The sequence below is a fragment of the Ochotona curzoniae genome, unplaced genomic scaffold (genome assembly GCF_017591425.1).
Source record: "Ochotona curzoniae isolate NIBS_2020 unplaced genomic scaffold, NIBS_Ocur_1.0 scaffold_4701, whole genome shotgun sequence".
Lineage (NCBI taxonomy): Eukaryota > Metazoa > Chordata > Mammalia > Lagomorpha > Ochotonidae > Ochotona > Ochotona curzoniae.
The window spans coordinates 71,551,789-71,575,504 of NW_024467122.1; the positions used below are offsets into that span (position 1 = coordinate 71,551,789).

Sequence of the window (23,716 nt, forward strand, 5' to 3'; positions counted from 1 at the left end):
AAATGTTCTCTACATTGTAATGAAAGCATTTTCTAGTATATAGTCTGTAGTATATTCTTTTGTAAGGAATGGGAGTTGAAATGATTGTGGAAATAAATTACATTTCATCCTTAGGGTTATCTTCCACCTACTAAAAATGGTGTGGAACCAAAGCGACCCAGCCGGCCAATTAACATAACTTCACTTGTCCGATTGTCCACAACAGTACCAAACACCATCGTTGTCTCTTGGACTGCAGAAATTGGAAGAGTAAGTAAATTTTGTATCTACCAGAGTTTTGTTATAAGGAAGGGTTAATCACCATGGCTACTTGAGCTTATATGCAAATGATACTATAAAATGAGTTGCAAAAGGATTTATTTTTGTCTCACGATGATTTTTCAACATGTTCTCATTTGAAAAATCAAGCACTATCTAGTATGCTGTAACCCAATCTTTTCACTCAGCAGTTTTTCATAAATGTCTTCCTATGTTATTATACGTCCTTCTGCTTTGTTTTTTATGGTTACATCATAATTCAGTATGAATATGCAATGGCTATCTATCCTATTTTCTTACTTGGTTATTGCTTGATTCATTGCTATTTCAGAAAAATATGAAGACCATTGTCGCTATGGCATGAGTGTCTGTGATGCTTTCCTTAAGTCAGAGTCTCAGAAATGAAATGAGTCAAAGCCTGCCGAATCTTCCGAACTTTAGTGTACCTTGAAAGATCACCTACCCCAATATGTTATACACAATTATTCTGTTACTTTCATGGCTTATTCTCACATCTCATTATTATCCTTACAGATGTCATTAGGTAAATAATGGTAGCACTTGCCTTCATTAGCATTCCATTCAGTAGTGAACATGTCTTTGTGATTATTTATATTTAAAATGGTATCCATGTCTGTTTCTCTGACTTGAGTTTAAGTTCTTGGTATGTCAAGACTTAATTTTTTGTCACATGTAAATATGTTTGTATTTTGTTTTTGTTTATATCTTGTTCTTTAATATGTGAGAGTAGATTTTTATGGGGCCAAATTTTAGCCCAGTTTTTCCTTTATAATTTGTTTCTCTCTACCCTTGTACTTGATCTGTCTGCCCTTCCCATGAGTGAATGAATGTCTCTTCATATTTTTTCTTTAAGTTGTCATGTTTGGCCTTTAAATATTCAGTGTATCTTAAGTTTATGTGATGTGTGATTTTAAAATTGCTTTCATTTTTTTTACGTGACTAGATCTAATACCTTTAACTTAAAATGCCAGTTATTTCCTGGGATTCTTACTGTTACATGTTTAATTTTTATATATCCTGAACTTTTTCTATATTTTGGGGAAGGGGGGGAATCTCTTTTTTTCTGGAAAAATGTTTTGAAAATAGCAATATTTAAATTATAGCTTTTTGGTATTTGTTCGTATCCTATTCACTAATGTATTCGAAATTTACTGTGTGCCATACATAATAACACAACCGACAGTTCCATAGCAAGAAAAAGAGGTTTCTTGCTCTCATGGATCTGGAACTGTGGATCTAGAACCAGGTCAGCACATAAAAAATAAGAATTTCTTTGTTTTAAGTACCATGAAAGTACATGAGGTTTAGAAGGTACTGCAGGGAGATTGGAGTTAGGGAGAGAGGTCCGGGCAGGCTACCAAAGAAGCCTCATCAGTCCAGGAGTTAAAAGACACCCAGGAATCTCCTAGGTAAGGTTCAGAGAAGACACCTGCACAGCAGCCCACCAGCTGGGGTGGCAGCAGTGACAGGGCCTCATAGGTGATTAAGCTTAAGAGTTTTCTCTCTCTCTGAAGATTTATCTATTTATTTGTTTGTTTGTTTATAAGGCAGAGTGAAAGAGGGCGAGACGGTGAAGGAGATCTTCCATCCTCTCGGTCACTCCCCAAATGACTGCAGTGGCTGGGGCTGGGTCAGTGGGAGGCAGGAGCCTGGAACTCCATCTGAGTCTCCCTAGATGCCAGGGGCCCAAGGACTTGAGCAGTCTTCTGCTTTCCTAGGCATACTAGTAGGAAGCTGGACCAGAGGTTTAGCAGCTGGGACTTGAACCAGTGTTCCTCTGGGCAATCAGTGTCAACCCTGAGTGTCTTGATCGTTTCTCTTCTGGTGGTGAACAATTTGAATAGAGGTCAGAATCATGCCAGATGCTGTCTTTTGGGACATAGCTATTCGGAAAATTAATGAAAGAGATTGTTTTAGTGTGCAGTGCTGGCTGTGAAGTAGGGATAAGTGGGAGAGTTACAGTTTTGGGGTGGTTTGGAAGTGGGTTCCAAGAGAGACATCATAGATAACCCTCTGGTTTCTGGGTTAAGCAAACAATGCAAAAAAAAAACTGAAGTTAGGTGTACTGTGTTGTGTTTTGCTTTGCTTTGGAAAAGGGGGCATTGAAGGTCTAGTACAGAGGTGGGAAACTTTTCTCTGCTGAGCACATTTGGATATTTATAGCATCATTTGCGGGTCTTACAGAATTATCAGCTTAAACATTATTGACATGGATAGTCACTGCTAGATAGAGAACTCCATTTTGGAGGTTTTGAGTTTGAGATGCCCTTGAGACATACTGAATAGGCAATTGAGCAGGCAGGCTAGGGGAGTAAGTTTGGGCTAGAAAAAAAATGTGAGCCATATGTGTATTAATGGTTGTTGGAGCCACACATGCAGGGCTGACATAGCTTAGGGGAATGTATCAAGTAGGAAGAGAAGCGTGCCTGAGGAGATGCTGTCCTTGAGGAGATGCTATAGTTAATGGGGGGGGGGGAGAATGAGCGCGGACAGCGCAGGGAATCTATGATGGAGCAGCGAGGAGGATGGACAGGAGAAACCAAGGGGGAAAAGCTTCAGAAAGGAAGGAATGTAAACAGTATTGAACAGATTTGGAAAGGGTAAGTGTGTGGGAATCTGAAGTGAGAGAAGAGGGAATAATTTGTCTTCATGGGAGGGTGTGTTTAAAGGGTTGAAGAGGATGGCAGGAATATTCTTGAGAGTGGAAGATTAAATATAGAGGAGACAGGTGGGCAGAAGATCAATAGTGAATCGTGTGGTTGGAGTAACTAGTGATCGTGGAGAGGACTTTTTGCTTACTAGGAGACTAAAGGATGAATAATTATGCATATTTGATCCTAGAGCGGTGATGCCTTCCCTTAACTTCTAAAATATGAGGTTTGAGTTAAGTCATCTGAGAATAAGGGAAGAAATAAGGTCTTTGAGGATAGTGGCAAGGTTGAAATTCCTTCAGAGAGTGACACATGGTCCCTGGATGTACTGTTGAATTGTCATGTCTCCATTCCTTCCCATCTTTCAGAGAATTTTGGATGAGATTTCTTTAATAAATCAAGGTATGGAGAATTTATCATTCATATTGTATAATATCCTTATTCTAGTAGTTATTTTTCTCCACCTACTTATATCTTTTTTTTTATGTTTCTTTAGTCTTGCGTATTTTTGTTAACTCATTGGTTTGATCATTGCTATTATAAATATTTCTGCAATGTATTTTCTAAAGATTTCGTTTCATTTAAAAACCAATTATTGTTGGATATTTGCTTCATACCTAAGCTTGCATTTTGGTTCCAATACCTTTTTCGTTTTTAATCTGGTATTTCTAAAAAGGCAGTTTGGAGTATGAGGTGGATCAGGTTATCCTAACCCGAATCCTTGTCATCTTTTCTTGTTATTCTCTTGGCTAAAACTTGTGAACAGGGTTAAATAGAACAGGTACTACTGGGCATATTTGTTTTGTTTGTGCCATTGAGAATCCTGCTATTGTTACAACAAATGTTATACTAGCTGGAACTTAACAATACAGGTGATACTTTCGCATGTTCCCCTTTTACTGGATATCTTTCTCAGAGATAGATTTTGAATTTTACCAACATCCCTTTGGCATCTTATCAGGGTTTTTTTACTCTTACGTCGCCATTGGGTTTTTAAAGTTTTTGTGATTGTTTTACGTCTAGTGTACTTTGAAGTTCCCTGCCACCTTCTCCTTTGGCTTTGTTTCTGTGTAGGAAGTAGAGCCCACAGAAGGAGCAGGGCTGACCCAGTGGGAGAAGAGTGTGCTGGTGGCTCCAGAGGAGAACCAGAGAGCCTCTCTGAGGGCAGGGTCCAGGCTGCTGCACTTTGTTGACCTACAAGTTAGAGACCTTTTTGAAGTCAAACATTAAGAGAAAATTATGCTTAATATTTTAATTCAGTTTATGAAAATACTCTAGTTACTGTACAGTCTGTTAACATTTTGCAGATAATTTATGTAATTGGTTGCTGTTGAGAAATGTTATAATTATCTTTTTTAATGACATAGCTAGTACAGTGTCTGAAAACAATAACTATATTGTAGCTGCTTTTCCTATCCCAGGTAATCATTGCATTTAGCATTTACTAAGCTCCTTATTTATAGAAAACTTATTTAGATACAAGTGTAAAAGCTTTCGGATGCATAGATTATATTTCAGTGTGGAGAAAATTTTATGGGCTTTATAAAGGTATTAAACCTGGAAGGGGGGAAAAAAAAACCAGTAGTGCAATCTGGTCCTCTCTCGCTGGATGCAGTAAGGTGACTATGAAGGGTGAGCAGAAGTATTAGCAGAATACTATACCACTCTTTGATTTTGGACTTTGTGCTAGTGATCTCTTCTATAGGAAATTGAATCCCACATTATCAGTACAAATGGCATTTTTCAATACCTGCCATTCTTTTTGTAGTCCTCCCACCCCCGCCACCTATTTAGTTATGTGTTATGACTAGAGTAAACATACTTCATGGAATTTGTTGTGGTAATTTTTACTTGATCTCGTTAAATATTTATATGGAGCCTTAGGGTAATTCCAAATTGTGACGATTCAAGCTGTCCACACATGATTTCACCATGTTACTTAGCATTCCTGTAGCTTCTGTCATACTTGAAGTATTAAGCAAATATGTAATAGCAGTGAATAAGATTTTTCCCCCCCAAAGGAAGCTTTTACGTTTGTTTATTAAAGATTTATTTCTTTACTTGAAAGGCATAGTTTACAAAGAGTGAGTATTCTTCTACCTGCTGATTTATGTCCCAATTGGCTGCTTCTACTGAAACTGAACCTGACCTAAGCCAGGAGCCAGGATCTTCTGCTGGGTCTGGCACGTGGGTACAGGGACCCAAGGACTTGGGCCATCTTCTGCTGGTTTCTCAGCTTTCTCGGGTGCATTAGCAAAGAGCTAGATTGGAAATGGAACAGCTGGGACTCAGAATTGGCACCCATGTAGAATGTTGGCCACGGCTTTATCTGCTGTTCCATAGACTGGCCCCAGAGCTTTTTTAAATTAGCATAGTGTATGCTCAAGGTAATTTGTCCTTTATTAATATATCAGGAGATTTATTAATAAAAATAATTTGGATTTTTTTTTGACAATTCATTTTTACCCCCAGTAAATATGTAGCATGTGCGCACGGATAAGTTTCTGAACTTTAAATAAGAGTTTGACCTTGCTGAAGGTGCTATAGGATGACTTTTCTTGTTGCCAAAAGTAAGGATTATGTTTTCAGAAGTGTGAAATATGACTGAAATATGGGGTCTGCCTCTAGGTAAGGAGGTTCAGAACCCATAGACTGGGGAGACCAAGGCAGCAGAGGGCTAGCTTGGCCTTAGGAAGCAGTGCTACTGGGCCATCCTACTCTCCCTGGTGGTTCTTGACACCCACTCTGTCCTCAAGCAGTGGCATGCTCATGAGAAGGTTACCTAAATATGTTTGTGTTGTAGTTTCACCAGCTCTTTCGTATCTTAATAGGTCTTCTGTAATATTCAGTACATGTTTAGAGTGCCTTGAAAACCTTGTGCAAGTGTGAAAATATATCATAAGCAATTAGTTTTCTTTCGTTTCTTTTCAAGTCTCTTGATCTTCCTCTTGAGCCCGATACTGAATGGAAAATAATGCGGCCTTCTTTTCTTTCTTCCTTTCCTAAGCCCCACCCTTCTTGTCTTCCTCTTATCCTACCATGTGTCCCTTCACTGAGTCTTGGCATGCTGATGTTTGCTTTACCCTTTGTGCCTGAGCCACCTCGGCGGGGTCCCTCAGCTGGTAATGCATGTTCATCCACTCACTTGCCAAACCAGCAGCTTCTCTTGAACATCATTAGTATTCCCCCATCTTTTCAAGAGCTAGTCAGGGGCAGAAAGAAGTGTTAAAAGTCACAAATGAGGAAGTGAATCTCGTTTGTAATTTTTAAAATAGCTGCCATTTTTAGACCTGCTATCTACCGAATATGGTTTATAACTCTTAACATTTCCTTCTTTGATCTTTAACCTTAACAGTGTTCTTTCCTACAAATGCCTTAAGTTTTTAGCTCAAGTATAGGTAGATAGGTAATACATAAGCATGACAGACCTGGATTTAAATCCTAGTTGTGTCACTTGACAGTTGCAGAGTTTAGGGCATGTTCTTTTATTTCTGTATACTTCACTCTCCTCATCCATAAGCATGGAGATAGACTTATGACTGCCTCAGCAGCCTTTTGGTTAGGATGAAATAAGTGACTGTCCATGGAAACACCTGAGGGCAGTGCTCTGACACCCAGTAGCTGTCTTCAGGAGCAGTCGTACTCTCCCTCTGTGGGGTTACAGTAGATGTGCTGTTTACTTACATGTGTTGTTTGTTTTCTGCATCTTTTTTTTTCCAGACCTATTCCATGGCAGTATATCTTGTAAAACAGTTGTCCTCAACAGTTCTTCTTCAGAGGTTACGAGCAAAGGGAATAAGGAATCCGGATCATTCTAGAGCTTTAAGTACGTATGATAAACTTACTTCATTTATGTAGCTCACCTATTTTTTTTAAAGGATTAAGTAGTATTTTCTCAAATCAAGAAATTTCAGGATTTTGTTTTGTTTTGTTTTGTTTTAAACTAGAACATTAAAAACATCGGGAACCTTGTAAAACAAAACCTAAGAGAACTTAGCATATCTTTTACATTAAGGATGTGTTGTTTTCTGTAATTTATCAGCCTTAAAATTAACACTGTAAAACTAGTACATGAACATGAAGAAGCTTTTACTACAATTTTATAGAATAAATATAAATTTAAAGCATTCCTGGAGTGGGGAAGGAAATCTTGGCATGCATTAGCGGAATGTACCGACTCATGGTAGGAACAGTCAATGAAAGGAGTTTGGCTGTGGACAAATCAATCAGCACTTGAGCCTCATGTTCCTAATCTGTAAGAAGAGATTTGTATCATATGATTTCCAAAACCTCTCCAAAGTGATTTACTGGATGGTTTATTTTACCTGAGCTATAAGTAAAGTCTGCAAAGGAATGGACCCAGCCTCCGGTTTTTGAGGGTGAGGGCCTCAGGTTAGTGACCTTTCCAGAGAAGTTCTTTGTTTAGTGTATGTGGCTCATGACTGGCTTGAGAGTGAGGGTTGAATATTTAGGTAACAATAACATTTATTTTTACTGGAAGTGGCAGTTACAACAAAGAGAAAAGAGAGAAAGATTTCTGTCTGCTGGTTTATTCCTCAGATGACTGCAGTGACCATAGCTGGACCTCTCCAAAGTCAAGAGCTTCTTCTGTGTCTTTCACATGGGTACAGGGTCCCGAATCTTGGGCCATCCTCAATTGCCTTCCCTGCCATTAGCCAGAAGCTGGATTGGAAGTGGAGCAGCTGGGATTAGAACCAGTGCCCATACGGGATGCTGGTACGGTGGACTGAGGCTTTACCCATTGTGCCATTGCACCTACACCAGCAACAAAACTTTTTTTTTTGTTGTTGAGATTTACTTCATTTTTTATTAGAGAGGCAGATTTACAGAGAGAAAGAAATAGAGAAAGATCTTGCACCTGCTGGTTTACTGTCCAAGTGGCTGCAATGGCCGAAGATGAGCCAATCCGAAGCTAACAGCCAGGAGCTTTCTCCAGGCCTCCCATGTGGGTAGGGTCTCAAGGCTTTGGGCCGTCCTCGACTGCATTCCCAGGTTACAAGCAGGGAGCTGGAAGGGAAAAATAACAGCCAGTATACAAACCAGTGCCTATATATATCAACCTATGCAAGGCAAAGATTTAGCGACAGAGCCATTGCATCGGACCCAGGAGCAAAACTTTTTATAGGTGATAGTTAGGTATCTGTCTGCTAAATATTCTAGGGGTGAGTTGATTAATGGAACCCACTAATGATTTGTAATTGGGAACACTGTTATAATAAAGAGCTTAAGTAGTAAATCTGTTTTGCTTTCATTCCTTTTATGCCCAAACTTTTACCCCCTTCTCGTTTCTATATCAGAGTGAAAGGTCCCACAACTCCTATCACTGTACCCCTAAGAGCTCATTGAAAGGAGTTTTCTGTTCTTTAAATGTCAGTAATTCTGAGTTGAGGTTTTGGTGATTCCTTGACATGTGATAGAAGGCTAAAATGACAATACTCTGGTGGCTTGGGGCCTGGGGGAAGGGAGACACCATTGGCAGGAACAAGGAGATAGCAGGGCTCCTGGAGGAAAGGAGACATGTCTTCCTTAAAAGACAGTGCAATATGTCTTTGCTCAAGTTCTTCTTTTCTCCACTTGTAGCTGTATCGCCACCTGGAGGGAGAGTTGGATGGTGACCCAGGAATTGTTTTTTCTCTAAGAAACCACTGATTGTTGAGCAGCCCAAAGATACTTGATTCAAAATCTCCAAGTTGCACATGACCTGAGATTTTTATAACAGTTGGTGTCCTGCTTATTGGCATAGGGTTCCAATGGGACACTAACTTGGATGAAATTTGTTGTAATTAAAGAACTGCTACAACTAAAGAGTTAACTTTTAGGCCCAGCAGCTAAAGTCCTTGCCTTGAACCCACTGGGATCCCATATGGGCACCGGTTCTAATCCAGGAGGCCCCGCTTCCCACCCAGCTCCCTGCTTGTGGCCTGGGAAAGCAGTTGAGGATGACCCAAAGCCTTGGGACCCTACACCCACGTGGGAGACCCAGAAGAGGCTTCTGGCTCCTAGCTTCGGATCAGCTCAGCTCCAGCTGTTGCAGTCCACTTGGGGAATGAATCCTCAGATGGAAGATCTTGCTGTCTCTCCTCCTTTCTGTATATTTAACTTCACAATAAAAAAATAAATAAACTTTCTCAGCAAATTAGTTGTGCACCTAAAATAGCTTTTAAAATAATGTGTCAAAGGAAAATCTCAGACAATTTTGAAGAATCAAATTACTTAGAAGTGTTCATTGTAAGTCATTCTTACACTTACAGATAAATTTTATTAATGAAGTTTCATTAGTTAAACCAGGTACTACATTCTTAAAGGAATAAAGTTGATAGCACTTAGTTTTTTTACAGAGAAATCGATTCTCTGATTCACTTGATTTTGTAGATGTTGATCTTGTGGTTTTTACCTTAAAAAAATATATTCATTCATTTGAAAGTTGGAGTTACAGAGATGAAGAGAAAGAGCGAAAACCCTCCCATGTGCTGATTTAGTCTTCAGGAGGACCCAGTGGCTGTGGCTGGGCCAGGTTGAGGCCAAGAACCAAGAGCTTTTTCCAAGTCTCCCACATGGGTGGCATGTCATCTTCCTGATGCTTGGGCCATCTTCCGCTGCTTTCCCAGGCTGTTAGTAAGGAGCTAGAAATGGAGCAACTGCATTAGGAACCAGCTCCCAGTTGGATCTGGCGTTTCAGTTGGTAGCTTCCCACTGTCCCACCATGCCAGCTCATGCTTTCTACTTTGATATAGAACTATTCCTTTGCAGTTATCACAAAAGCAGTCCTTGTACTAACTCTTGGGCAAGTTCCCCTCCCTTCTGTGCTCTTCCTTCAGCAGATACTTACGCCTCAGACGTATTTCACTCAAGCCTAGTTCTCTTCACCAAAGCCCTACCAAAGCAAGACATCAGATAAAGGAAGTCAGTTCTCTCCCTCAGCGCCATCAGTTACTGTTCCCCTTCCTGTGTTTGTATCCAGTTTACTGTAGAGACTTCTCTGTCACGGGTCCCTTTTCCTGCTCAAAGCGAATCTTTTGTTTGTTCATCTCATTTAAGAAAACATACTGTCTACACGTGCAGGTGTAGAATATGAAAATATGGCAGTAAGCAAGACATACTTCTCTGTGTGTGCTAGAAGTTTGCAGTCTAATGGAAAGTCAGTGATTGATGATAAGGGTTGTTGTTGAGTTACAGTTAGATGTGTGCCTTGAAGAAAAAGGGAGCTGAGCAGAGGTGCAGCAGGGGTACAGTCAGCCGTGATGCTTATGGCTGGATTGTAAGGACAAGGAGAATTAAACTCCAAGCTGGGAAGATGAGACCCATGGGGAGGGGCCATGGAAGGAGCAGAGCAGGAGAGCAACCAGAGCAGAGGTGCAGACAGGCGTGTGGACTGCGTGGAGGCAGATGGTCGTGAGCCATGGGAGGGTTTTTAAGGAGAGTAATGACATCATCGCATTGGGACAATGTGAACCTGGCTTTAGGGACTAATTGAAGTTGGAGGGGAGCAATGCAAAACCAGTTCTGCGAGGCCAACTCAGGCACCTGCTGTGATTGTACGCCTTAGAGAGAGGGGTGTCTTAAGCTGAAGTAGTAACAGTGATGAGAGAAGTATGTTTTGAGAAGCATTCAAGGGTAAAAGTTGTATTGGTTAATGTGTGAACAGTGGAGAAGAAGAATGGTCACGGAGGAGTCTTGGCTCCTGGTGGCACTGGGCGACGTGATTGTTGTGACAGTCCACAAAGCAAACCCACACTTTTCTCTGTGTGGGTTCCGGCTGTCGCTTCCCTATCAAGTCTCTTTTTTAAGAAACTAGGTGAACAAGCTCCTCACCAGAGAGAACTTCCTCTTCTTCCTTTTGTCATCGTAATTTCTTCTTTTAAAAATAGATTCTTATTGACATATACTAAATGTACATGTGTATATGATAATCAGATCAGGATAACTGTTCTATTTGTCACCAAATGCACTTATCATTGCCCTACGTTGGAAACATTCAGAGTCTTTTCTGCTAACCATTTTAAAAATAATGATTGTTGTCAACTATTGTTATTCTTTGGAGCTGTGGTTCAGTTGTGTTCTGTCCGTGTTAACCTTCCTCACTCTGTCTCCCCCTTCACACCTTCTAATTACCATATTTTGCTCTTAACAACCCTGTAGCTTTCTCATATGAGAACAGGTGGTATTTATCTTTTTGTGCCTGGCTTACATTATTTAACGTAATAATCTCTAAGCTTCATTCATGTTTCTGCATGTGACAGTTATTCCTTTTTATGGCTACATTGTATTCCATTGTGTATTTGTGTTGCCTGTTTGTTAGTAGAGCCTAGGTTGATTCCTTATCCTGGCTGTTGTGACTAGTGCTGAAATAAACACAGAAATACAGATGTTTTTCGGTCTGCTGATTTCATTTCCTGTAGTTAAATAACCAGTCAAGGGACGGCTGGATCATATAGCACTTTTATTTCTGGTCTTTTGAGTAAACCTCCATGCTCTTTCCAATCTGTACTAATTTGCAGTCTGAATCAGAAGTTTCCCTTTTTGTCCTCATCAATGTTTGTTATCGTTTGTCTTTTTGATAATTGCCATTCTTTAAAACAAACAACTATTTATGTTCATTTTGTTTAGAAGGCAGAAAGAGAGCTAGAGCAGGAGAGCTCTCTTGCCCGAAGGTTCACATCCCAGGTGCCCACAGCAGCCAGGGCAGACTCAGGCTAAAGCCAGGAACCTGGGCTCCATCTAGACCTCGCACATGAATGTCAGGGACTCGGTGCTTGAATCCCCTCCCCCTATCTCCCAAAGCAGAGGAGCAAAGATTCCAATCAGACCCTCTGTGACAGGAGGTGGGCGCCTCGTGCCGGAGCTCCAGCTGCTGTCCCAGACCACTCTGCTGATAATTACCATTCTAGCTGGAGTGAAATGTATCGTTGTGGTTTTTAAATTAAAAAAGAAAAAAGATTTATTAATTTTTATTTGAAGGAGAGATTTTTTTTCTTTTTAAGATTTTTTAAAAGGTTTTGAAGATTTTATAAAGATTTACAGAGGAAACGAGAGACAGAGAAAAAAATCTTCCGTCCACTGACTCACTCGCCAAGCGGCCACAATGGGCGGAGCTGAGCCCATCTGAAGACAGGAGCTCTTCCAGATCTCCCACGCAGGTGCAGGGTCCCAAAGCTTTGGGCTGTCCTTGATTGCTTTCCCAGGCCACAAGCAGGGAGCTGGACAGGGAGTGGAACAGCTGGGACACAAACCAGTGCCAATATGGGATCCCAGGGGCTCATGCAAGGCAAGGACTTTAGCCACTAGACTACCTTGCCAGGGCCCAAGAGAGAGAATGTTAATCTGCTGGTTCATTCCCCAGGTGACCTCAGTAGTGAGGGCTGGGCCAGAAACCAAGACCCAGTATCTTCATCTGTGTTGCCACATGGTTTCAGGGACCCAAGCGTTTGAACCATCTTCTAGTACTTTTCCATGGCACATTAACTGGGAGCTGGGCAGCAAGTGTAGCATCCAAGATACTGGTGCCTATAAGGATGCTGGCACTGCAGGTGATGGTTTAATGTGCTACACCCCAGTGCTCACCCTCACCGTGGTTTTGACTTACATTTCCCAAATGATTCATGATATTGAGCATTTTTTACACTTACTATTTGTACATTTTAAGATACGTCTGTTCAGGCCAGCCACCCATTATTGCACTGCTAAACTTAAAATATATCTCCTTATTTTCTATTTTGGATACTTCTGTGTTTGATACCAGCTGATTTCTCCTTGAAGTGCCTTCCTTCCTTTTCTCTTATCTTTTCCATCACTTGCCTTTAATGGATTCCCCTGAGAAAAGCTTCCTAAATGTTGGTGTTCCCTATTGTTTCATCCTTGCTTCACTTTCCTGTGTACCTTCTGTGAATAGGGGTTTAAACTGGCACTGCACTGTGAGAGTCCTTATGCTCATTCAGGTCTTCCTCCATCTATGTGCCTTCACCTGGGCAGTCCACTGATCCCTCGGAATCAAGGGTTTTAAACTGAAATCACCAAGTCCAGTCAGACTTACATGTTCGATAGTAAACAGTATTGCCCTTGTTTAAACTCTCACATACTGCCTTTACTTTAAAAAATTATTCTTAAATAATGCATCCCTGTACTCCGGCTTCTTTGGACTGACACATGGATGCTCCAGGAGGTGCTATCTGCTTGCTCTCTTCTCTGTTCACACCTTCTCATGCATTACGTTCCAAAAAGGGGATACTTGTCTTCAGTGTTGAGAATTCCTCTCAACCCTTTGGAGCTTCCCTGCTCAGCCCTTCGCCTGCCTCTCGTCCGTGGTGTTCTGCTTTCTCCCCTGGCGCCTCAGAAGCCCCACAGGAGAGGAGGTGACTCTGATTTTGCTCCCCAAGCACACCTCCAGCAGAGCACTTTGGAGCTGAGCTCTCCACTTGACCAGCTTGCTGACTGTGGGCTTCTTTGGGCAGGAGTTGGTTGATGTTCTGTCTTCATTGAAACAGACTGAAAAAAGAAAAAGAGATCTAGAGTAAAAGCTGGCATATGTACCCTTGCCTGTAAAACAAAGGAGGGGGCGGCTGGGATAGGGACTGATACGCATCATTTCAAAACATAGCAATCAAAGAATTGTTCTACAGAACAGTTACCCCTATCGTAACCACCAGCAACCTGTGGCAATTAAGCACTTAAAATGTGCCTACTGGGGCCCAGTGTTAGGGCCTAGAGGATTAAGCCACTGCCTGCAGTGCTAGCATCCCACTAGAGCACCAGTTGAAAGTGTGAATGCTCCACTTCTGATGCAGCTCCCTGAGAATGCACCTGGGAAAGCAGTGAAGGATGGTCTGAGACCCCAGGACCCTGCATCCACATGGGAGACCCAGAAGCAGCTCTGGGATTCTGACTTTGCCCTGGCACAGAGCTAGCCACTGTGGCTGTTTGTCAGAGTGAACCAGAAGATGAAAGATCTTACTCACTGTCTCTGTCCCTCTCTCTCTGTTTCTCTACCTTCGAATACACAAAAGTAAATCTGGAAGAAGAAAAATGTACCTACTATAACTAAAGAATGCTTTTAAAATTTTAATTAACTTCATATACAGCCTCATGTGATTAACTTATAACTCATTATAAAAACGAACAAGCACAAGATTAATTGTAACTGTGGCTCACTGTAGCTTCAGTCCAATAAAGATCTTTGTGCGATCTGAAAGTATTTTACAAGGAAGGATTGATCAAGATTAGGCCTATAATGGCAAAGGTGTTGTTTTCTTTTTGATATAAACTGGTAAGCATTCTGACATAATTTCAGAGAAAAGTTTACTTCTCAGAGAAAGTGAACACGCAGTCACGTTTTTAACTGACAGTAGCTAATGGTTATTGAATATGGTGTTAGAGTGTCCAAAAACATCGCACTTGTATCAATTTACTTAATCGTCAAAGTGGTGTTATGATGTATGATTATTCCCTTTTACCACATGATGAAACTGGGGAATGGAGAGATCTAGTACCTAAACTAAAGCTGAGTTCTTTTCTAGGTTGGCTATAGGTCCTAGGCACTTACATGACCTCTTCTACTTTAATTTCCTTTCTAAGTACTAAACACTGAGATTTGTCTTATATAAGGTTGATACTATGATCTGTGGTATTGCTTCTTTATAAGTCCCCATTGCTGTGTGTGGGAAAGATGCTGGGGAGCAAGGAGCAGGTAGTTGCTCAAGGCTGGGAGAATGACTAGTGTGTTAGAATTCTCCAGAGAAACAGAACACTAAGGATATTTAGAGGAACATCAGAGGGGAATATTAGGAGAAATGGGTGCATGCAGGTATGGAGGCTGAGATGTCCCTCAATGTAGCATCTGAAAGGAAGTTACTAGTATAGCTCAGGCCAAGGTATGGGGCGTCACAAACAAGGAGGCCAAACTCTGTGTTAAGGTTGAAAACCTGAAGGTCTAGGGTCCACTGGTACGAATGCCAGCTTCCAGAGGCTGAACAACCCCAAGTTCTGATGCCCAAGGGCGGAAGAGGGAAGTGGGCAGCTCCAAGAGGAAGCATGAATCGGCCTTTGTTCTGTCCAGGCCCTCAGCCAAGTGAATGACATCTTAAGGTCAGAGCTTCCCCTTGGGATCCATGTCCTGGGACCCAGTTTTTGGAAATACCTTCATAGATATACCTAGAAATAATCCATGAGTCCTTTAATCCAGTCATGTGACACCTAAAATTAATCATCATAGCATATTAGAAAAATATCTGAGTGTTTTTATGGTAATTTTTTGTTGTCCTTAAGAAGATAGTATTCCTTTTTTTTTTTTTTTTTAAGATTTTACTTTGTTTTTATTTGAAAGAGTTACAGGGACAGAGAGGCAGAGGAAAAGGGATTGAGAGAATGAGAGAAGTCTTCCATGTACTGGTTCACTCTCAAAATGGCCCCATGGCTAGATTGGGCCCAGCCGAAACCAGGAGCCAAGAGTTTCCTTTGGGTCTCTCACATGGGTACGGGACCCAAGCACCTCCGCCATCACCTGCTGCTTTGCCAGCCATAATAGCAGGGAGCTGGATGGGAAGTGGAGCATATCCAAATGGGATGCCTATGCTGCAGTGGTGGCTTAACCCACTGTGCTACAGTACCAACCCCAATAAAATAATCTTCAAAGTGTCTTTATAAGAAAGGGCTAACAATGGCAGACTTTTATTCATAATTTATATATGGTATTAATTGACAAGGTGTTATAGTGGCTTTATTTTCACATTAAGAACCAAGGATTTTATTTCATTTTGAATGTTAGAGTCAGTCTGTGAAACACATGAATCCTGGAAATTTGGAATTTTCAAGTCCCAAATGACTTTCTAGCTTGGCATGTCGCTCATGTCTTTCCCTTCTGACTGAGTAAACAATTATAGATTAGAAAATTCTGTTAATGATTTTGATGTTGTTTTGATCAGAATCTACTAATTTTATGTAGAGCTGGGTAGATTATCCCAGGATCAGACCATCTTAGGATACTCCACTTGGCACTTGCCTGGATACTTCTTCCTCTCTACTTCATGGTGTCTGTCTAGTCATAGTTGTCACTGCTCTGAAGTTCCACGATTGATTACACACCCAACCATTCCAGTTAGAGCCCCTTACACAATATAGGCTTAAAAATGATTGCAGGGCTATTTTTTACATTATCAGGATATGGAAGCCTTTCCCGTCTCACCTATGCTATTTGTCACTGTTCTGGATTGAGGGTTTCCATGGTAGCAAAAGCCACAGGTGGACAGGTGGGAAGTACAGCATCTCTTCTAGTAAATGCTAGAGAGGGGAAGAGCTGTGAAAAGCTAAGTGGCTACTGCTGCCTCCTGATAGAACGACGGAAGATTGTCGAGTGTGGGTCCTCGTGCCCCTGAGCTGAAGCAGGAGGCTTGGCTTGCCCGAGGAGCACAGCTATTTGATAGGTGGTAACTCAGTGTAGATCTCAAATAATGCGGTTAAGAAAAAGCAGTTGGAATGTTTCCTTTTCATAATTTGAAATTCAAATTATTATATAACGAATGCTTTATTATCTGAGCTTTCAAAAACTGGTAGCCTTTATGAGAGTTGTTTATTAATTTCCTTTGAAATAAGAGTCCAAATATATTAGTTGTGATTTAGAAGAAAGAAAATGTTATCCTAAGAACTATGAAGAAAAGGGATCATTAAGTTTTTTATTTTTAAGTTCCTTATTTTCAAATATTGCATCAGTAATGAATCTATTTTAATAAAATTGTTCTGTTTGTTTGTTTTCTATTCAATGAATTTCAGTAAAAGAGAAATTGACTGCAGATCCAGACAGTGAAATAGCTACGACCAGCCTAAGGGTGTCCCTGCTGTGCCCAGTAAGTGTGAACCAATGCTTGCTCTTGATGTGTAAAATGCCAGGGTTTGTTACAGTGTATGGAAAATGGGTGACACCTGGGTGTGGGTAGACTATAAAGGTTTTTAAAATTTTGTATTCTTTGTAAGACATACCAAAATATTGCTTGTGATTAATGTCTCCAACTGAAGTATAAAATCTCAAAATAAAAAATGATTGTTGGCTCAGACTGTTTATCGAACTTTGCTTTGTAAAAGAGTACTTTTCTGAATAAAACTGTAGCCATGATCACTCACACATCCAGCGGAACCACTGCCCAAAGTGACATGATAAGAACCTGTCAATTAAAAACTGTTCTGCTCATCTTAAATAATTTCACTTGCTATGGATGTCAAAATAATTAAGCTTGTTTTAAACCAGAAGATGTCAAAAATTGGTAGTTTCTATGAAATGAATATTTGACATGAAAACAACAAAATTGTTAAACCTGTAGTAGAAATATCTCCCAAAAATGTATCCTTTGGTTTATTTCTGTACTGATTTGATGTTGGTACCACAAGGATTAGCGATGGCAGTTAGATATGGCTTTTATGTGCAAACATATAAAAAATTAATAGTAAATTATCCTGACATTTTGATTACCTTTTGTTTAATGACTAACCAAACGGAGCCTAACTAAATAGGGGAGAAAGTGTGGAGAATGAAAGGACACAGCTGTTTCCTGATTTGCCTACTCTGTTTAGGCAAGCCTGCCCGAAATCTCCTCATCCAGGTGTCAGTGATGCTGTGGAATTCTTCAAGATACAAAACAACATAAATAGACGTTAAATGTTATTTGTCCTGCATCTGTATTTTGTGATTTATAAAGCCTTAAACACAATGTGAACAAGCTAACTCCTAATTTAATTTTAGTATTGTGATTTAAAATATAGTATATACTTTAAAACCATTTAAAAATTTTTGAGTGTGTGCTTAAGGAAATCTTGCTAATTATTAAACTTTTCTAAGTTATAGAAAGAAATATAATAAGTTAATAGACCAAGTCCTGTCATTGTATTTCAATCTTTCTGTAACTTCTCATTTTATTCCTCTTTAGAGCCAGTATTTTTTCTTAAAGAAAATTTTTTACTCCAACTTTTTCTACTGTTAAAAATTCTTTTAAGAATCAGATAAATGTTTTTTAGCAGCCTATGCTGTAAAAGTAATTTGAACTTTAAAAAAAAAATATTTGGAAAGCATGGAAAACATTTGGGAAGAAGATAAAACTTAAAAAGAAAAAACACTAAGATTTATTTGTTGCAAGGGGCAACTTAACAGAGAGAAAGTTTAAGCAGAGGTCTCCAAACACTGGTCCACTCCCCAGCTGGCTGCAACAGTCGGGACGGGGCCAGCCAGAGCCAGGAGCTTCATCAAGGTCTCCACGTGGGGATGGGGCCTTGGGCCCTCCTCCCCTGCTTTTCCCACTTCTCCCCAGGCATGGAGCTGTGACTCACTGGCATCTCTATGGGGTGCCAAGTGTTCAAGCAGTAGCTTTACCTCCTACGTCACATGCTGCCTCCTAGAACTTCTTAAAAAAAATTAGTAATGCACCTAATCTTACCTTCTTTCCCTCAAATGCTGACTTAGGTACTCGCCTCTACATGGTACCAACCACCTCATTTCTTTGTTAACTCAATTCAGAGAATGTGATAATTTCAGAAAACATGTAAGGTCTGTTTTTAATTGCAATCTAGGGGAAATGTCTTTTTCCTGCATTCTCACTAAGCAGTTTGCATTATTCTAATATATATGGTATTAATAACATTTCTATGAAATACTTGGCAAACTCTCCAGTCTAAGTCTCAAGTTTTAATTTGTGGAATGAATTTGATTTTTATAGTTGAAGCAATCTTATCTGTACAATAAAAATGTTAGTCACATTTTTACTCTTTGCATCTCCATTTAGTGGGTACAACTTTTAAGAATTTTTCATGTCATCCTGATTCTTCCTCTTTAGTTCCAACAGTTTTCACAGTACATAATTGATGCTGTTTTAAAAATTCAGATGATAGGTGCTGGCCCCGTGGTTTAATAGCCTACGTCTACTATTGTGACGCCGGCATCCCACATGGGCTGTGGTTTGTATCCTGTCTACTCCACTTCTGATCCAACTCCCTGGCATGACCTGGGAAAGCAATGGAGGATGGCTCAAGTTCTTGGGCCGCTGCAGCCATGTGGGAGACCTGAAAGAAGCTCCTGGCTCCTGACTTCTGATTAGCTCAGCTTTGGCTATTGCAACCACCTGAGGTGTAAAACAGCAGGTAGAAGATCTTTCTCTGTGGCTCTCCTTCTCTCTATAAATCTGCTTTGCAGATAATAAATAAATGAATCTTTAAAAATTGAGACTATGGGAAGAATAGCTCTCTATATAATAATCTATAGTTGTACTACACTCATAGGTTTCTAGCTGGCTAAATGGATAATTCTTTCACTTATTCTGAAATAATAAGGTCATATATTATTGTTGCTGAGAAACAAATTTAAGTAATGATAGTTCATCTATATATCAAATTTATGGACTAGAAAGAGATTTGTTCCCATTGAAATACGTGAATCTGAATGTGTCACTGTACATAGAAATTGTGCTTGGGATCTGCTCAGCCCCAAATCTGTGGGTTGCAGTTGTTCATGTGCCATTTAGCTGGCGACAACCAAGATAGCTAACCATGATTTTGCCCTTTGTAAATTTTTTGTTGTGATTTATTAAAAATAGAGCTAGAAGAATCTTTTGAGAACCCACATCATGAGATTACTCTGCAGGCCTGTAATGTCAACATAAATCATCTTAGTTGATAAAAGAAAAATTTCTTTGGAAATTAATGAAATTTATTACTATGAAAAAGTTGTAAAACTATTCCTACTAGCATACGTCTTCCTGTCCTTGTGCAAGGAAAAAGTACACATTTTATTGTCATTTGGGGGTTCTTTTGATATAATTTATTCTGGTTGAACTTGTCACTTGAGTGTTTTCTCTCGCAGTGTCGTTAGTCACTAATGGTAAGGTTAGAGGCATTGAAACTACTTCTCAGAGTTGTTAATTGGGTTTATTGGCAGATGCTTCAAATATCTACTACCTCCAAAGATTAGCCTCTTTTCAGGTTAGAGAAAATCAGTGTCCATTTGTCAGATTTTACTGATTAACATTTAGTAATTAATATTTAAATTCTAGTGATTTTTTTTTAAATTGGGAATATGAGGATTATCATATAACAAGCTATTTTTACGGTTTTTCAGAGCTTGACACTTGTGTTGCAACTCATTTGAGCGTCTCCTTTCCTGTGCCTATTTATAAATATTTTCCCTGCACCATTCACTAGTCCGTGTTGCCTAAAAACTCAGAGGGTCACCTGTCGGTGCAGCTGATTGTGAAGACCTCAGAGTTGTTCTGTTGTGTGAAAGATCTGCTGTGTGGAGATTATAGAGCTAGAGGTGCCTAAGATGAAGACTTGGGGAATAGCTGATTCTCAGGATATAAAATTTGTGAACTATGACATGGATTCTGAAACATTATCTCACCCATTGTCTTTCTGAACAGCTCATGAGCCTTGTGTACTGTCACTGTATTTGGGGGTTTAGTCTCTGGTTTCTGTAACTTAGTGGTAAGGCAGCAGCAAAAATACCAACTCAGTAGAAGTTGACACTTCACAAGTAAGTTAAGATTTTACTTCAGATATAAACATTTACTTTGGCACTCCAAAACAGATTGTTACTTGGAAAATGTTTCAGGATATGAATAGGTGAGAGTTTTTCTGTTAAAGGAACTGGTTTATTTCTTTTCCTTTTTGTCAGGTGTTCGTGTAAACCAAATTGTAAACATTTGCTAGAAGTGTAGTCAGCATAATGAAGCTGTTCAATGCTTTGTGGGCACAGAGCAGAATTGTTGAGCTGGAGTTGGGTGGGTTTCCTATCCGGCAAAAATTATCTAAACCAAATGGATTGCTGTATTATAATAAATACTGGTGACTCTACTGGAGGCTTACGGTGTACTAGGCACTGTGTAATAAACCGTTTATTAAATATTTATTTTTTATTATTTGGAAGGCAGAAGTACAGAGAGAGAGCCTCCATCTGCTGGTTCACTCCCAAAATGGCCAGAGCTGGGTCTGTCCAAAGACAGGAGCCAAGAGCTTCTTCTCATCTCCCACAATGGGTACTTGGGCCATTCTCCATTGCCTCCCCAGGCACATTAGCAAGGAGCCAGATCAAAGGTGGAACAGCCAGGACTTAAACCAGCACCCACATGGCATCCAGTGCCTTAGGCAGAGAATATTAGCCTGCTATTATGCTATAATCCTATATAAACATATTTTAATCTTCTCAATTCTGCTGTATAAATGCTATTCTTACCCCCTTACAAATGACTAAATAGCATTCAGAATTCACACAGTGAAGAGCTGGGGCAAGAATTCAAACCAAGGCAGAGAAATGCTGCAGATGACCTGCGCACTCCTCAGGGATAGTGCCTCTCGGAGCCGCTTGTCGTGCACAGCCAAGTCTGATCACTGCCCAGGACTGTCACCTGTGGTGTAGCAGGTGCATTTCCCGGCCTGGGCACCAGGAGCTGACTTCAGCTTCGTTCCGTCAGAAGCAGCACGCAGATAAAGCGGACTGATGGAGCTCTGCGAAGTGGCACTGGAAGTACAGGCAGTGACAGGCTACGTTGGGCTAATTTTTGAAAAATACATAATTCAGAATCCTTTTTTTATTCCTTATCACTATGTCCAGTTGGAGTCGAAAGGAAGCAGTGTTACTTTAGAGATAGAAAAAGAGGCCCAGAAAGGTTAAGTGCCTTTCCTAAAGGCACAGTAAATCATTAGTGCCAAAACAATAATTTGGGGCTCCAAATGACAGTTAATTTCCTTGGTAGACTAGGAAATTGCACGTTTCCCTGAAATTCTCTAAGCCAAAAATCTTTTCATCATTAAGCTCATATCCTTTTCCAGCATTTCTGTTGTTCAAATGTAGGTATATGTGGGAAATCTTTGCCAGGTATTTTTCAAGTAATGTGGTGACAGAGTAGGTAACTATGCCATGTGGCCGGTCTGCACGTTCGGGCCCCGGTGGTACTTGATGAGCTGGAGAAGGAAGCTGAGATGCAGCAGGTCTCTGAAACTCTGCTTTGGGCCAAAGTTTAGCTGCTCTGAGACCCAGAGGGAGATCATCTGTTCAAGGGATAGGCTCAGTGTGTGTCAGCTGAAGCAATACCTGCAGGCCGGGAGAGAAGTCTCCCGACAGGCGGGACAGGCTAGCAGTCCAGGGCTGTTGGCTGCCTTACCTGTGCGGCTGCTGCCGGGGAAGGGTGAACCAGGATGCCGCCCCGGCTACCTCCTCAGAGCTGCCACACGGCAGGTGTGTGAGCCTGCACAGGCAAGGGTTGCTATGCATTGCTTTCTCCTGGGAACTGCTTTCGTTCAGAAGTAAACCTGATAGTGGATATTCTGTCTCTTCAATATTCAGTAAAGCATTCTTTTCCTTTTTCTAATCCATAGTTATGTGGTCCTTGACTTTTGCGGTATCAGGAACTACTTTAAGAATTTGGAGGAAATATTCTTCAGAAAAGTGCTTATACTTTGTGTATGATTTCAAGGGGCTCATTGCCCTTCCCACCAAAACTTGATCTGTAGGCTCTGAATTGGAATAAATAACCTTTGCTGTGGGCTTTGCATGCTCATGTGTTTGGTGTCGAAAGAAATCATGTAATTGTTATAACCTGTAGCTATGTTTCACAGAGAATGCATTGAATGTTCTTTCACACTGATACAAAGTAAATGCACTGTGCTTTAAGTTAGAACACGTTTCTATTGTGTGTCAGGAAATTTTTATCAGAGCTTAAATTTCAGAGAACAGTTGGGTCTAACACTCGCTCTCTCTCCCCTCTTAAAGCTTGGTAAAATGCGGCTGACGATTCCGTGCCGGGCGCTTACCTGTTCCCACCTGCAGTGCTTTGATGCAACTCTTTACATTCAGATGAATGAGAAAAAACCAACCTGGGTCTGTCCTGTCTGTGATAAGAAGGCTCCGTATGAACACCTTATTATTGATGGGTATGTCAATTTAGTTTTTCTTTGTGCGTTGAAATGACATCTGTTCCCCAAGTTGGTGATCCCTTTGAACTTGGAATAATAATTCTAGTAATACTGTTTTCTAAGTTAAGCTTTTGTAAGATTTTCATGATTCTAGAAATCATTGTTTTCAAAGTAAGATATTAGGGGCCCGGCACGATGGCGCAAGTGGTTAAGGTCCTCGCCTTGCACGCCCGGGATCCCATATGGACGCCGGTTCTAATCCTGGCGGCCCTGCTTCCCATCCAGCTCCCTGCCTGTGGCCTGGGAAAGCAGTGGAGGATGGCCCAAGGCTTTGGGACCCTGCACCTGCGTGGGAGACCCGGAAGAGGCTCCTGGCTTCGGATTGGCATAGCATCGGCCGTTGCGCTCACTTGGGGAGTGAATCATCGGATGGAAGGATGGAAGATCTTCCTCTCTGTCTCTCCTCTCTGTATATCCGCCTTTCCAATAAAAAATAAATAAATAAATAAATCTTTAAAAAAAAAGTAAGATATTAGGATTCTGAGTAGTGTTAGTATGATGTACTCTTGTTTAAAGAGTGTAGTGGGACTTGGCAGTCACCAAGCTTGGCTAATAAACATCCTTTTAAAAAGGGCCCAGTGCGGTGGCCTAGCGGCTAAAGTCCTCAATTTAAACACACCGGGATCCCATATGGACACCGGTTCTAATCCCAGCTGACCTGCTTCATTCACTTCCAGCTCCCTGTTTGTGGCCTGGGAAAGTGGTTGAGGACAGCCCAAAACCTTGGGACCCTGCACCCACATGGGAGACCAGTAGGAGGTTCGTGGCTCCTAGCTTCAGATCGATGCAGCACTGGCCTTTGCAGTCACTTGGGGAGGATCTTCCTCTCT

The 23,716-nt window shown here is 40.8% G+C and overlaps 1 protein-coding gene across 1 annotated transcript in view; it reads left to right on the forward strand.

The window, feature by feature from the left end:
• Positions 1-23,716, forward strand: part of PIAS1 (protein inhibitor of activated STAT 1) — a 123,822-nt gene that overhangs the window by 84,933 nt on the left and 15,173 nt on the right. The window contains exons 6-9 of the mRNA XM_040969018.1: positions 115-249; positions 6,651-6,756; positions 16,710-16,783; positions 22,684-22,844. Coding sequence (XP_040824952.1) covers positions 115-249; positions 6,651-6,756; positions 16,710-16,783; positions 22,684-22,844 — 476 coding nt within the window. The remainder of the gene's footprint in view (positions 1-114; positions 250-6,650; positions 6,757-16,709; positions 16,784-22,683; positions 22,845-23,716) is intronic.